A 16243-nucleotide genomic window follows, 5' to 3' on the forward strand; every position below is an offset into this window, starting at 1 on the left:
GTTCAGCGCCTTTGTAAGTTTGAACGGTTGCCAAATGAGTGGTTGTTAAATGAGGACCACCTGTATATTGTTATATTCTTATAACTGTTATACATCTATGACTTTTCTGAATAACCTCTTGATACATTATAGATGTGCATTGGAGCATTTATGATCATATGTATCAATCAAAATTAGGAGTTATATTTGATACAGAAAGGAAGGAAAATATGCAAGAATGTTCTTTTATTACTTTTCAGAGGAACAAATCAACTACATTAATTATTTCACAACTTCTGAAGAAAAGTGTGTATTTTGATTTACAATCACATAAATATATGCTTTCAGCTATAGAAAAGAAGCAGTATAAGTATGGTGTCTTAGTACTACAGGACAGAGAAAATAGAAAAGAAGAAATCTGAAAAAATTGATAAAAACAATCGAAATGACAACTTTTAAGGGAAGTGTCAAAGAATGAAGTTTCTGTTTTAAACAGAAGTTTCTGTTTTAAACAACAGCAACAACAAAAACACCATTTCAAAACACTTGCATTGCGTCAGCAAATATTAATGTTTATTTATCCCATTCAATAGGAAATAAACCACAATTCATGACATGTAAGGAAGATCAAACATAATTTTAAACCAGGTTTTAGAGTGAAAGTGGGAAACTCTTGTTACACATTTAGCTCTTGATATTTTCCTGTCATTGCCCCCTTAGGCAGAGTTTGGCAGACCATCAATGAGTTTACAGTTTTATTTTAACCATAATTCCTGGTTTAAATTCAATGATAAGCCAGGATGCAAATAAAGTAAACCTGAATCTTACTTCATTCTTCCTCTTCATGCAGAGAATTAGAATTGAATCTGAACCTAGCATTTCATGGTCTTCTTTCTGCTGGGATGTACTAAACTACAGTTTAGCATTGCATTGTGAACACATATCAGTTTGGTCATACTAATTATACATTCAGAACATACGAGCTTTAATGGAGGTTATTGCCTGTAATGTTTCCATCACTCATTTCAATGCAGATAACTCATAAGCATATGTATTATTTGCCCAGAGAATATCAGTTATTGGACAGCTTAGAAATTTAATCAGTAGTTATAATAATTTATTTTATATACATGGAATAACTATGTTGTATGAGCTAATGGAATTCTATGCACGAATTGGAGACTTATTTGTCTGTTTGAATGTAGATGCTGTGGAAAAAAAAAAGGAACTTGGCCATTTTTTAAACATAAATTATTCATTCATGAAACAGGAAAAACTCAATATGAATTAAATACTTCAAGTCTTAAATGAAACCACCACCACCACCACTGTTCTATGGTTTAGCTTCTACAAACCTGCTGTTTATTTTCTCATTTGCATCTTTTTCTAGTTTGATGGGTTATTGGTTCTTGGTTTCTTAGGTTTTGCATAACTTCTTTCTTCTTCCTGTCAGTACAGTATATTAAGCATTAAAACAAATTATATTTACATTTAAGAAAATCGAAGCTGCTATAACAAATGTCATCTCTACCTATTACATAATTTTATGTTAAAATGTACATATGATTTACCAATAATTGCCGATTACTATTCATTTGTATATCAAAAGCTGTGATTAAAAAAATAATCAAAATATCCAGTACATCTTAGGCCCTAAAACATAAGCATTTTACTATAAACAAAACAAGCATTTCTCTCAAAATTGCAGTTTAAATAAAAGATGAATAAGCAGTGAAATGTGTTTTGGGCATTTCGAAATCTATACAGGTGGATACCCTATATCAACAAATCAATGCTTAATAGTCTTAAAGAATAATAAGTATATTTCTTACTATCTTAAGATGAGATTTATTCAACAAAATATTTTATAATATTCAATGGGCACTTCAAAGAAAGTTTAGAAGGAGATGGCTGTGAACATTATGCTGAGAGTGAGGCACATTTACACATGTGAAATGAGCTGTCATCACATTTTAATATTTGTAAGTTTGTCAAAATAGTTTTGGGAAGAGTAATATGATTTAAAGATATGGATGTCATTTTGAATTATAAACCTAAAATTTGGAATTTATCCTTATATAAATCTGTGGACTTACTGAGCATAGGATTTAGCAAAAAAGAAAAGAGAGTGGAAGACATTGCTAACCCAGATTTACAAAACTGGATTGACAACATATTTTCACTTCCTTCCTATAAACTGGCTCTTTATTCATGTAATGGAAAGTCTGATCAACATTATTTTGTGTGATCAAGGCTTAAAGCTATATCTGAAAACTGAGCTTTTTTTTTTGTCCTTTTTGTCATTTCTTTCTGTTGTTTGTGTATCATTTTCCTCTTTTTCTGTATATAAACAAAAAATAAACACGGAATCAGAATATGGAACAGGGAATGTGAATATGAATATTTGTGAGCAAATAATTATAAAAGTTGTACAGCTATTTTTAGATTAGTCTTGTTTTTAAACTATTTTATTTCACTTGTTACTATGCATAATAGTATTCACATTCACATTTGCGTAGGTTGACCCAAAATGACTGTGGTTACTTTTGCTGGGAGAACAGTTTTGAGACTTATACTCTGCAGAATTGTTTTCTGGACCTATTTCAATCAGGGTTTCTCTCAGAGTAGTCAGAGCAGTCTGAGACTGCTTTGGTTATCTTGATAGATGACCTATGTCAGAATCTAGATGGAGGAATGTGATTCTGCTAGTTCTGTTGGACACCTTGACACCTTTTGATCATGATAGTCTTCTGAGCTGTCTGGTTAAGTTGGACCTTGGGGGTATTGTTTTTTAGTGGTCTTTCTTGTTGGGACCTGACAAGAAGGTGGTGCTGGGGGACAATGATTCAATACCTAGGTTGGTAATCAATGCTGTTTCACAGGATTCTTGTCTGCTATGTCATTTAGCATTTACATGGAACTTCCAGGGATGATCACCCAGAGTTTTAGAATGGGATGCCATCAATACACCAATAAGACCTAGCTCTACCATTCCATAGTCTCTAATTTCAAGGGACCAATCAGTACCCTTGAACACTATTTAATCTCAGTAATGGGGCTAAATCACAGAAAACAAGTTAAAATTAAATCCATACAAGACAGAGGGTCTCTGGGTAAAGAGAAAACTGAATTTCCAGATTGAGGTGAAACCTGTCCTGAATGAATTGCCTCCCCCAAAAAGAACAGGTTTGCAGTTTATTTTTTGAGTCTCACCTACTGCACTGCTAGATTGTGGGTGGCAATTGTGGTGTTGGGCATGTCTTGTGCAAGTATGCCTCCTGAGCCAGATAGAGTAAGTGACAGTTAACTATGGCTTGTTTGCAACCTGTCTTGATGAATGCAATTGCTTTATGTGTGGCCACCCCCAAACACTGGCCAAAATGTACAAATGGGACAAAATGCTGTGGCTAGACAGTTGAACTGTGCAAGACACAAGTCAAATTATACCAGTACTAAAAGATGTACAGGCTGGAAGAATCACAAGCCGGAATTAAGATTGCAGGGAGAATCATCAACAACCTCAGATATGCGGACGATACCACCCTAATGGCAGAAAGTGAAGAAGAACTAAAGAGCCTCTTGATGAGGGTGAAAGAGGAGAGTGCAAAAGCTGGCTTGAAACTCAACATTAAAAAAACTAAGATCATGGCATCTGGACCCATCAATTCCTGGCAAATAGAAGGGGTAGAAATGGAAGCAGTAACAGACTTCATTTATTTGGGCTCCAAGATCACCGCAGACGGAGACTGCAGCCATGAAATTAAAAGACGCTTGCTCCTTGGGAGGAAAGCTATGGCAAGCCTAGATAGCATATTAAAAAGCAGAGACGTCACCTTGCCGACAAAGATCCGCATAGTCAAAGCTATGGTTTTTCCAGTAGTAATGTATGGCTGTGAGAGCTGGACCATAAAAAAGGCCGAGCGCCGAAGAATTGATGCCTTTGAACTGTGGTGCTGGAGAAGACTCTTAAGAGTTCCCTGGACTGCTAGGAGGTCAAACCAGTCAATCTTAAAGGAAATCAACCCTGATTGCTCATTGGAAGGATCGATAATGAAGCTCAAGCTCAGATATTTTGGCCACCTAATGCGAAGAGAGATCTCTTTGGAGAAGACCCTGATGCTGGGAAAGATTGAAGGCAAAAGGAGAAGAGGACGGCAGAGGATGAGATGGTTAGATAGCATCACTGAAGCAATGAGCATGAAACTGAGCAAACTCAGGGAGGCAGTGAAGGACAGGAAGGCCTGGCACAATATGGTTCATGGGGTCACGAAGAGTCGGACACGACTTAACGACTAAACAACAACAACAAAAAGATGTTCTCTATGATTTAAGGTGCCAATGTTGATTTTTAATGGCCTTAAAGGCTTAAAATTTGATTACTGTATATGCAGGACTACCTTTCCTGCTGAACACCTGCCCAGTTACTCAGAGCAGCAGGAAAGATCCTCATGAAGATGCCATCACTGGCAGAAGCTTAACTATAGGATATTAAGGAAAAGGCCTTCTCCTGTGTGGGTCTCAGGCTATAGAATGTTCTTAGGGCTCCTACTCTCCCAGTTTTTTTGAAAGATGTTAAAAACACATACCTCTTTCTTCAAGCTATTTATTTATTTATTTAGTTATTGTAAATTGCTTTAACTGTTGGAATAAACAGAGAAGCAGAGTATGCATTTAATAATAAAGTGTGCTGTTATTGAAGATAAAATTTTCAAAAAAGAATTAGCTGCAATTAATGTGAAAATGTTCTACCTAGGAATTTGATATAAAATGTTTTACTTTATAAGTGGTAAACAATTTCTTTTAAAGCTCAGACTTTTAAGCTTAGAAAAAGGGAAAAATTGCAATTTCTTTTGAATGGAAAGACTAGGAATGGACCATTGCTGCCTACTGTTACATTTTAGTATTACACCTCTCTCTCTCTCTGTCTTTATTATTAAGCTCTTACATAGCTACAATTTTTAAAAGCAAAAGAGACTTCAGTTCAGTATAAAACAGCATAATATTAATATTATTCCCCAAATAGTTTTATAAACAGAATATGGAATATCAGTAACTTAATGAGGACATTTAAAAAACAGAATAGATCCAAAATGGTTACATATGATTTTGAATATATTAAGATATTATATAGTAATTCAAAATTATATATATAATGTTAACCATTATACAGTTAGATGCAGTATTGTGGTAATTCATTCTGATGCAACATGGAATTCCTTAGGAATAGCGGCAGGAATTTCTTGGCACTATTTGAAGTGCCATCCCTCAAATGCCTATAACTGGGGTGGACTAATGTTTTGAACAATCCTGCAGTTCTTTGCTGTTTGTCATCTTGGTTGATGCTGATCGGAGTTGAAATACCTAGAATGTACCAGGTTGCCTATTCCTAGCTTATAATATTCAATTCTACGACCCAACCATTTTTAGAACAGCAATTGGATTGCATATTCAGATTCTGTTGATTCTGTTGATTTTCTTACAAAAGATATTCCTCAACTACCACTTTCTCTTTCTCTTTTCTCTCTCTCTCTCTCTATACAGGTACTCTTTGCTTAACAACCACAATAGAGACCGGAAAATTAGTTGTTAATCAGTGTGGTGACCTCACCCAATTTTGCAACATTTCTTGCAGCGATCGTTAAGTGAATCACCACAGTTGTTAAGCAAATCACGCAGTTGTTAAGTGAATCACTCGGTTCCCCATTGATTTTGCTTTTCGAAGCTGGCTGGGAAGGTCGTAAATGGTGATCACGTGACTCCAAGACACTGCAACCATCATAAGTGTGACCTGGTTGCCAAGCACCTGGAGTGTGATGATGCGACTACAGAGATGCTGCAACAATTGTAAGTGCAAGGACCGGTTGTAAGTCAGTTTTTTCAACACTGCCGTAACTTCGAATGGTCACTAAACAAATGGTTGTTAAGCAAGGACTACCTGAATGTATGTATGTGTCTATGTGTGTGTGTGTCTATGTGTGTGTCACAGACAATAGAAATTAAGAGGAAATTGGAGAAGGTCATGATCTTTCCAAGTTGGTTCCCATGTCTGTAATTGATTTTGACTGTTAAAGGGTTTTAAGTTGCACAGAACTCTTCTTCAGTGAAACTTTGATAATGGAATTTAATGTATCCCAGAATTAAATAAAAGTGTACTACATGTTATAATACATTTAATTAGCCTTTATGAGAATTATGCAAAATTCAAAAGTTATACCAGCTTATATTTTCTGCCATCTAATGCCATATACTATTAAATATTCTTACTGAAATCAGTTTTAAAGATGTATTCATTTGCATCCTAGAAAAGGTTCTACATGAAAGGGAATAAAGGGGTATACTTTATATCTTGCTATTTCACAAATTGATACTTCTATTTTAAGAAGCTCGGAGATTCTCATGATGTACAGGCCAGGAGGTTTTCCATCCTGGTGCTGATCAGAGTGAAACATGTGTAACATTGCCAGTGCAATATCAGCATCTATGTTCAGACCACTCTTTAAAGACATATCAATACAGAACTTTTCTGTATAACTCAATTCTAATTTAATAAGCAGACTTGATACATGTAGAACACATAGAAGCAATGCAGAGCCTAAGACAATTCATATGAAAAAGCAATAGGCATCATGAGAAATTTCTGGTTAAGCATGAGGAGTAACATACTTAAGGTATATGTATGGAACTCAGCACAGTAAAATGCTTGCTCCCTGCTTTTTATTCTTACATTTTGTGTAAATCAGCATCATGAGAATCTCCTGAACTGCCGTGTTATGCAAATCTGTATTATTTACTATACCTGTAGATAGTTAAAAGGCAGATAAGGGCTTGATGTCTTAGCGATGTCTTGATATGACACTGATTCTTTCCAATCTCCTTTTCTGTTGGATTTATTGGATACTGTCAGACCTTCAGACACTGAATTGGTTAATCTGTAAGCATTTCTTTTTGTTTCCTTCATTGGATTCTGTATGTTATTCTGAAATATTCTGGGAGTTCCTTCAGCTACTGCATTGGTTTTCTTCAACCTCAGGAGATTCTGGCTTTCACTGAGATTTGCAGATTTATTCAAAAGCTGGTGGATGCTTGATGTATGATGCTTTGATTGGTTATCAGCAGATATCAAAGAACATTGTAGCTTTCTAGATTTGATTTTACTGGAATGTTTACCTAAAACTGTTCTATTAGGTAAAGGGAAGTTTAACAGGTACCCAACATCTTTATTTTCTTCTTTTAATGCAAATTTGTTAGATCTAACATTTTTTCCCACCTGTATCTGAGAAATACTTCCATTTGTAATATTTTGAAATGATGTATCATGTAGTGATTTGTTAACCTGATCTGCACTGGGTCTGAATACAGCCAATTTAGCAGTTGTATTAGCTATTACTATTTTTGGTAAATCTTTTGAAACATTTTTTGTTTTCTTTTCATCAATTCTTTTAGTGAACTGCCTATCCATTTGCAGTAACTTTCCTTTGAAAATGGGTATGATCCTTGTAGCTTTATTTGATTTCAGTGTCAAAACAGAATTTTCTGATGTTTTCCACTGTTGTCCATTATTGTCTTCGTCTCCCACTACTCCAGCATGTTCATCATCTGAAAAAGTGTACAGTATTTTAAAAAAAATACATCAGTTTTCAGCTGGTTGACTTTAAGCTCCACCTTGTGGCTAGTTTTTATAGTACGTGCTAAAAGTTTGAAATACAGTACCTTTTTTTGGAACTACTTGAGTCAAAGGTACCTTGCAGTTCCTTCTTGCAGTAAGGTTGGCTGGTTTAGAGTTTATTTTCTAAAATACAGGAACCAAATAGAAAAATTTGAATTATATTACACATCACTAATTAATTTTATATATTGTATGCACTATGACATTGTCAGTATTTTGTAATTAACAATTATATCTGAGTAATACAATACCAGAAAATTAATAGCAAATGTATTTTCTAGATCTCAGTAACTTAAAATAATATAATCTTCTCATGAATGATGACATTGGAGAAAAATGAATGATTTGGATGCAGTTATGGATCCATTCAAAAGGACTTGTACTTTTTATTAGGAGATTGAAAGTGAACAATAATGGACATTTCCATTCCATATCAGCTGTGTTGGAATGAACTTACAGGTAGTCCTCGAGTTATGACCATTTGTTCAGCGACTGTTCAAAGTTACAACAGCACTGAAAGAAGGGACTTACGACAGGTCCTCAAAATTCTGGCTGTTGCAGTGCCCCCGCAGTCATGTGAACAAAATTCAGGTGTTTGGCAACCAGCTTGCACTTATGACCAGTTGCAGCATCCCATGGTCATGTGATCACCATTTGCGACTTTCTCCGTCGGCTTCCCACAAGAAAAGTCAATGGGGAAGCCGGCAGGGAAGGATGCAATCAAAGCCCCATCTTTTTTTAGGTGTTGGGCTTTGACTGCATTGTTGTGGGTGCCATTTTGACTTTTTTGACTCCCTGTAGACACCCCTGTCCCCAAGAAAAAGTGTGACTACAAGTGCTAGGAAAAGGAATTTGGAGCAGTATCGTATATTCTTGAAGATAAGCCAGAATTTTAGGTGCCAAAATACACCCAAAAAATTGGGATTGGCTTATCTGCAAATGGGCTTATCCACAAACAGTACCTATATATCCTGCATATACTCGTTATAAGCCCATCCACGGATTATCTGACCCTCAATTTTCTTAACCAAAATACCATGAGAAATGCACCACCTATGGATAAGCCAATTGTGAAAATTAAAACATACAAAAATTTTGAGGGTTGGCTTATCCACAAGTGGCACATTTTTCATGCTATTTTGGTTAAAAATGTGAGAGTTGGCTAATCCGTAGATGGGCTTATCTGCGAGTATATATAGTATGTAGGATTTGGAAGCACCCAGTAAGAAACTGAACATACAGTAAACAATAGGTCAAATTAAATGAGCCAAGGATTCCAATGTCTCCACACAAATGAAAAGTATGGGGAGCAAACAAGAAGAACTAGAAGGCTTAAAGCAGGAAGGTGATGTAATGGCCCAGACAAAATGGACAGAGGAGTGGCATTAATAGAAGAGAATATATGTAGCTCAGGGTTGAACTGTGGAGTTCTTGGGGTTCTCTGAGCTTGGTTTTCTTGCAGGTAAACATTTCATTACCCAGCTAGGTAATCTCGTCAGTGCTAGAAGGAACCCCAAAGACTCCACAGGAGTGACATTATATATGAAAGAAGTGCACACATGTATTGAGATCCAAGAATTTGAGCACAATGGTCCAGTCAAAGGTATTTGGGGCAGATTACGAAGAGGAAAACAACAAAGATATTATTGTGAGGGTCTACAGTAACCAGGTGTAAGAACTGGATCTGGATCAAATTACAAACTTTCAGAGAGAAGATACATAGTTATAATGGAAGACTTCAACTATCTAGACATCTGTTAGAAATCCAATTCATCCAAGACTGCAAGGTCCTAAAAATTCTTCAGTGATTTCACTAACTGTTTTATTTTCTAGAAGTTTGAGGAAGAGACTAGGAATCAGTTCTCCTAGATGTGATCCTAACAAATAGAGAAGAGCTAGTTGAAGAGGTAAAAGCAATGGAAATTTTGGGAGGAAGTGACCATATCATCTTGGGGTTCAAGATACTATAGGAAGAGAAATTGGAGCATAGTTGTACACACACATTAGATTTCAGGAGAGCCAGTTTCAACTGATTAGAGAATTATTAGGCAGGATTCTGTGGACAGAAATCCTAAGGTCAAACAAAGTACAAAAATAAAAGACTGAAAATACAATAGTGCCCCTTCCAATGAGAAAATAAAAGGGGTGGGAGAGAAACTTAGGAAAGCCACTGATCCATAGGGAACTTTACACTAAGCCTTTATAAAAAAATGGAAGGGGCAATAATCATCAAGAGGGGCATATTAGTCCTCGTTTAGCAACTGCCTTGTTTAGCAACCATTTTCAGTTATGATGGTGATGAAAAAGTAACTTTATGACCAATCCTTGCATTTACAACTTTCGCAGGTGTATAAAGCAAAGGAAAGCTGAAGTAAGATCATAAGCACAGTCATGGTTTCACTTAGCAACCACTTCACTTGACAACTGAGTTGCCAGTCCCAATTATGGTCACTAAAGAGGACTACATGTAGCTAATATTTGTAAAAAGAAAGTTGGAAAGGCTACAACTTCATAAGGAACTTAGATTCATAAGGAAAGCTAAAAGCAACAAAAAGGATTTTTTGCCTAGTAAAAGGAAAAGAAAAGAAGGTATGAGAGATTATGAGAAGGCTGAGAAACTGGAGGAACTCTGGATGTGAACAACCAACAAATGGGAAAGGAGTTAGTTAGTAGCTTATCTCATATACCACTTCTTGGAATTCAATTGCATCTGAGAATATTGAATGAGCTTGTGGATGTCATTTTGGATCCCCTTTCTGTGATACTGAAAAATCACAGACAACAGGAATAGTGCTAGGAGGATTGTATAAAAGCAAATGTTCCTGTCTTCAAAAAGGAGGGAAAAAAATAAAACCTGAGTATCCACAGATCAAATTGATTGGCAAATCACTGAAACAGATTATTAAGCAGTCAGTTTGTGAATGGTAGGAGTCAGGATGGTTTGATCAAGAACAAGTTATGCCAAATCAACCTGATTTCCTTTTTTGATAGGACGACCAATTTAATTGACCTCAGGAATTCATTCAACAAAGTCTTCCATGAGATCTTAGTAAAGAAGATGAGAAAATGTGGGATGGACTATTCTACCATTAGATGGATACAAAGCAGTCTGAACAATAGTACCCAATAAAGTGTATGTTAGTGGTTCTTTGTTAAGATGGAGGGAAGTGAGGTATGGCATACCACTGAGCTATACTCTAGGCCCTGTACTGTTCAACATCTTTATCCATGACCCGAACGAGAGGTTATAAAATATGACTATCAATTTTATGGACTACACTAAGATGGGAACAATAGCAAACACATTAGAAGACAGCATCAAGATTCAGGAGAATATTGACAAGCTGGAACAAGAACGAAATAATTTCAAAAGAGACAAATCTGAAGTCCTACAGACGTAGACAGTTAGAGGGACCCTAATGGACAGCGATACAGGTGAAAAGGATCTGGGTGTCTTCATGGATCACAATGTGAATATGAACCAAAAGTGTGATGCAACTGCAAAGAAAAAAAGGGGAAAAGGCAATCCTAGGCTCCATCAGCAGAAAAATAGTGTCAAGATTAAAAAAAGTAAGTGTTCTTCTATATTCTGCACTGGTTAGAAGATACGTAAAATATTGCCTTTAGTTCTGGGCACTGCATTTTAGGAAAGACACTGACACCTGGAGCGTGTCCAAACAACAGCAATGAAAATGACAAGGAGTCTAGAAAGAAAAACATATGAGGAATTTATGAAGCTGCTGGGTATGTTTAGTATGGAGAAGATTGCAGGGAAACGTAATAGTTGAAGTATCTGAAGGGTTTCCCTGTAGAAGATATAATTCCAGAAGTTAGGTCAAGAAACAATGAGTTTAAATTACACAGAAATAGATTTTTGTTGGACATCATGAAAACATTCTTAACGGTAAAAGCTGTTCAACAATAGACTTAAGTAGCTGTATTCTCTTTCATCAGAGGGGTTTAAGCAGAGGCTGGATAGCCATTTGTTGGGATTCGTGTAGTGCAGTAGTGGATTCTTGTGCTGAGCAGGGGTTGAACTACATGAACTCCAAGTTCTCTTCTAATCCTTATACTCATTATATTATATAATTCATTCTAGTGTCACTGCATTTGCTGGTGTCAGCACTTTTCACTACAGAAATATATTAGGCAAAGAAAGATATATACACAATACTCTGCAATTATATAATAGATAAAATTTTCTAATGTGAGTTACATTATTTTCACCGCACGATAAAAAATACTACTGTTAGAATTTCTGAATAAGATAACACAGCAAATTAAAGCCCTTTAGCCTTGATCAGATTCAGTGCATTTCAGTTCAGATTTTAGTGCAGCTCAGATTTATAGCTAGTCCCTGACAGGGCATGATACAGCATCTGGGTTCAGATTAGAGGGAGAGATAAGACTAGATGCCACCTACATACTGACAGCACCTTCAGTGTCAATTCCATTGTTCATCACTGCTTGCTAAGATGGATCTCTTCCAGAAATAACTGGAATTCTTTGTTAACTAAGGGCAGCTGGGGAGCTAGCTATACTTCCTTCTTCCTTGGAAGATCATCATGTAAAAATCATGTAATCAAATTCTATCTTTCACCCAGAAAAGTGTCAGCTGTAGGGAGCCTGTTTTTACTTTTCTGCCAGAAAGAGTACTCATTCCCACTGTATTGCCCTTGAACTGAAGAAAGGCATAACGTGCCTTCTGTTACAAACCAAAGAAAGTACAGATGCTTAAATGCTTCCTTTCATGCATCCTTACTACTTTCCTTTTCCTTTCTTTTCCATTCCTACAAAATGGTGAGTAGACTGTTTTACTTTTTAATGTTTGAGCAGCACTGAAGAAAATGTTATGCAATGTATACATACTAAATAATAAAATCAATAGCAAGAACCATATTGGTTTATTATATTTCATAATTATACAATATGAATTTTAAAAGTGGATGGAAAATAAAGTATAAGGATACAAAATTGTCTCTTGTTTTGTAAGCACAGATTTTCAGACAAAACCCATATGTAAAATTTCAAAGCCATATCTATAGGGATCAGGCAGAGCTAAGCTGCAATGTGATCAACAGCTAATAGGAAAATGCAAACCTAACTGATTTAAGACCAGATCAGATGTAATTCAACTGTAGTTTTAAAAATGACTGAGTATCTAGCACTGCTATGGAAGGTCTCAAAATACCAATAAGCAGTTTTTTCATCTCTCTCCCTTATTTTTATTACTCAAGACAGCTTAAACTTGTGGTTGATTGCTAGCATTTCTCAACATCAAAGAAAAATATTGATTCAAAACTCTGTATGGCAATAATTAGTCCATGATTCTGCAGTCAAATAAACCATTTTGTTATTTTATTTTCTATTATACATGAGGTTTCCACAGAAAAACAAGTATCATAGTAGTCAGAACTTCCATTTAGCTAGTCCTTAAGGAATCATTTTAGCCATTTATGGATATGCCAGTTACAAGAAAAACCATCAGTGTTTTGGTGTCACAGCAAAAAACTGTGTCTGCTCTAATTGTTCACTATCACACTTTAGCTGCCTTATTAAATTATGATAATAAAGCAATAGAAAAGATATATTGATAAAAATGAAGATAATTGACTATTTCAATGTTTAATCAACTATATACTAATAAACAGGATATATATCACACGCGCACACACAATCACAAAAACATACATACATACACACACACTTCTATTACCTGAACAGACACTGGTGTAAAATTGTTTGTAGTGCACATTGCTTTCTGTGTCAAGAAAACAGGAAATCCACATATATGAGGAATGACAGTCTTCAGATCAGTAACAAAAGAATCTAAAATAGCTTCTAAATCTGCTGTAGGAAAGTACTGCATGGGCTGACTTCTTATGCAACTGGAAGGATATCTGAATTGGTGTTAAGGGCTGAAATAAATTATCTGATAAATCTATATAAAAAAGCACTAGGTTTACCATACACACAATTTCTTGAACAATATGGATTTATTAAAGACAGAGAGAAAAATCTACTGTAGGTATTTTCTACATAAGGTCAGTGAAATGAATGGGAGCTTCAGAAAAACTTGCCCAAGTTTCATTTGTTTCAGCAGAGTCTATCCAAGGGATAAGCTCAGTGTTTGATAGTTTAGTTTAAATGTGGGTGTTGGAGGGAGGGAAATATAGTTTACAGGATTTGGAAGCTCTATAGACCCACTGGTACAGCAAGACTTACTAGGTCAATAGAGGAAGATGTGTGGTCTATGCATAGTTCAGAGGCTGGATCAACAGGAGAAGAACAAGAATTAGAAGTAGAGTTGAACAGTGGTGGCAGTGGTAATAGTGTATTGTGGTGGGGATGAGGTGTGCAGTCAGTTTAGCTGGCTGGAGCCAAAAAGGCCTCAGCAACAGTGGTAGCAACATTTTAGTAAGTAAATACAGCAGATGTTATTTCTGTCACTACTGGACTTACTCACTGAACACTGGTGGGGAGCAGAGCCCTGATGGACTGATGATAGCTCTGGTAGTAGCAATGGAACCAGCAGAACATCAGAGTGAAGCACGCACTGCATCCAGAGACTGTGGTCTGGAGCTGGAATGGCAGCAGTGACAGTGGTGGGATGTGTGTGATATTTTCCATCTCCCAGGTATACAACAAGGATGGGAGTAATGGAGCCAAGGAGAGCAGTGGATGATGATGATGATGATGATGATGATGATGGTTGATCGCATAGCCAGTCAGATATTTAGACTGGATTTGGCATTTTTATCCACCTACTGAGTTCTTCCCAAGGACCTGGGATAGGCAGATGTTTAGGATGATGATGATGATTGGTCGCAGTCAGCCAGATGCTTAGACTGGATTTGGCATTTTTATCCACCCATCGAGTCCTTCCCGAGGACCTGAGATAGGCAGATGTTGTTTGATGGTTTTAAAGGTATCATCGCAGGTTATAAGCTGGTCCAAGTAAAGCTGCCTTTTGTTATTGACTGATGGTGATTTTGTCAATGCCAATGGTGTTCTAGTGGTGTTCCAGATGTTTTGGAATTGCACCCATGGCACCTATTACTGTTGGTAATATCTTTGCTTTCTTTTGCCACAGTCATTCTATTTCTATTTGCAGGTCTTTATATTTTGTGATTTTCTCCAGTTGTTTCTCTTCTATTCTGCTGTTTCCAGGTATTGCAACATCCACTATCCAGACTTTTTTGCCTTTCTTATCAAGAATTGTTAAGTCTGGGGTGTTATGTGGCAGGTGCTTGTGTGTTTGAATTCTAAAGTCCCAGAGCACTTTAGCTTCTTCACTTTCTATTACTTTGTATGTTTTGTGGTCCCACCAGTTCTTGCTTGCAGGCAAATCGTATTTCTTGAAGATATTCCAGTGCACCATTGTTGCTACTTTGTCATGCTGTTGTTTGTAGTCAGTCTGTGTGATCTTCTTGCAGCAACTAACTAGGTGATCCACAATTTCTTCAGCTTCTTTGCAGAGGAAGCACTGCTGTCTGTTGCTGTCTTCTCAATTTTGGCTTTGTATGCACTTGTTCTTAAGGCTTGGTCTTAAGCCAGAATTAGCCCCTCTGTCTCTTTCTTCAACTTTCCTGCTTTTAGCCATTCCCAGTTCTTGTTGTTATCTGCTTTGCCTGATAGTTTTTTTGTTACTGGCCATGTAATACTTTGCCTTGCTGGTGCTGCTGCTTTCTCCTCCTCCTCCTCCTCCTCCTCCTTTCCCGCCTTTTTAATATATAACTCAAGGCAGTGAACATACCCAATACTCCTGCCTCCTATTCTCCTCACAACAATAATTGTGTGAGGGTTGGGCTGAGAGAGAGTGACTGGCCCAAAGTCACCCAGTTTGGTAGGACTTAGTCTGGATTTAAGATCTTCTAGGAAGCAGATCGCTCCTGCCCCCCGCAGAGGTGGCAACAGTGATTGGATTGTGATGGTGAATGAAGGGGAAGTCAAATTTTTAGGTTCCTGTCTGGTCAGCTACAGAGAGACGGTCTGACAGCAGAGAGTGTGGGGCATTTGTGTTGCTGGGAGTTGGGCAGGAGGCCAAGGGACCACACCTACCAGTGGTTCAGTGTTGGGGGGCTTTGGGTGCTGGGGTATAGTTTCCTGGGGACCTCCTGTGATAACCAGCTGGGTCTTGCTGGTGATAACCTCATTTTCACTTCAGGAAAGTTGTTTTGTGATCTGGATGTGGAGGGTATTACCACCACCCCCTTTGTCATGGTGAGGTCATTTCCTGGTTCAGCAATGATTGACAGCAGCCCATGGGTTGGAACCATTTGGATAGTCTAGCCCCGGTGTCTCATGAATCAAGCTGGTTTCTCGCAGGCACTTGGGGATTTTCCCAACAACCCAATGGGCAACTTCACAGAGTGCTTTGTTCACTGCTGGCAACAGGAGGCCTCTCAGGCCCTTGATTAAATTGTCCTGAATATCCACTCTGTGTTGGCTTATTCCTGGTGGCCTCTTGATTTTTGGAGGATCCCCAGGAGATAAAGCAGAAGCAATGTCTACTGATAGGGTAAGAGGACAAAGAACATGTATATGTGTCCAAATTTGGACCACTCTGTGGCAATAAGAGAGGCGAAACGTTCCTAC

General features: G+C 37.2%; 1 protein-coding gene across 7 annotated transcripts in view; it reads right to left on the bottom strand.

Moving 5' to 3' along the window:
- Positions 1-922: 922 nt before the first annotated feature.
- Positions 923-16243, bottom strand: part of CUNH18orf63 (chromosome unknown C18orf63 homolog) — a 35565-nt gene continuing 20244 nt past the window's right edge. For 6 of the 7 annotated variants that reach the window (XM_088130774.1, XM_088130773.1, XM_088130772.1 and 3 more), the window contains 4 exons: positions 13362-13545; positions 7690-7768; positions 6776-7575; positions 923-1425 (listed from right to left, as the gene is read on the bottom strand). In XM_088130774.1, the coding sequence (XP_087986900.1) occupies positions 1366-1425; positions 6776-7575; positions 7690-7768; positions 13362-13545 (1123 nt within the window). In that variant the 3' untranslated portion in view covers positions 923-1365. The remainder of the gene's footprint in view (positions 1426-6775; positions 7576-7689; positions 7769-13361; positions 13546-16243) is intronic. The other variant, XM_088130776.1, reaches the window with a different exon arrangement.

Source organism: Python bivittatus, unplaced genomic scaffold, assembly GCF_059951505.1.
Source record: "Python bivittatus isolate LINGU-HERP-01145 unplaced genomic scaffold, Pbiv_v1 ctg000840_np1212, whole genome shotgun sequence".
NCBI classification, from domain to species: Eukaryota; Metazoa; Chordata; class Lepidosauria; order Squamata; family Pythonidae; genus Python; species Python bivittatus.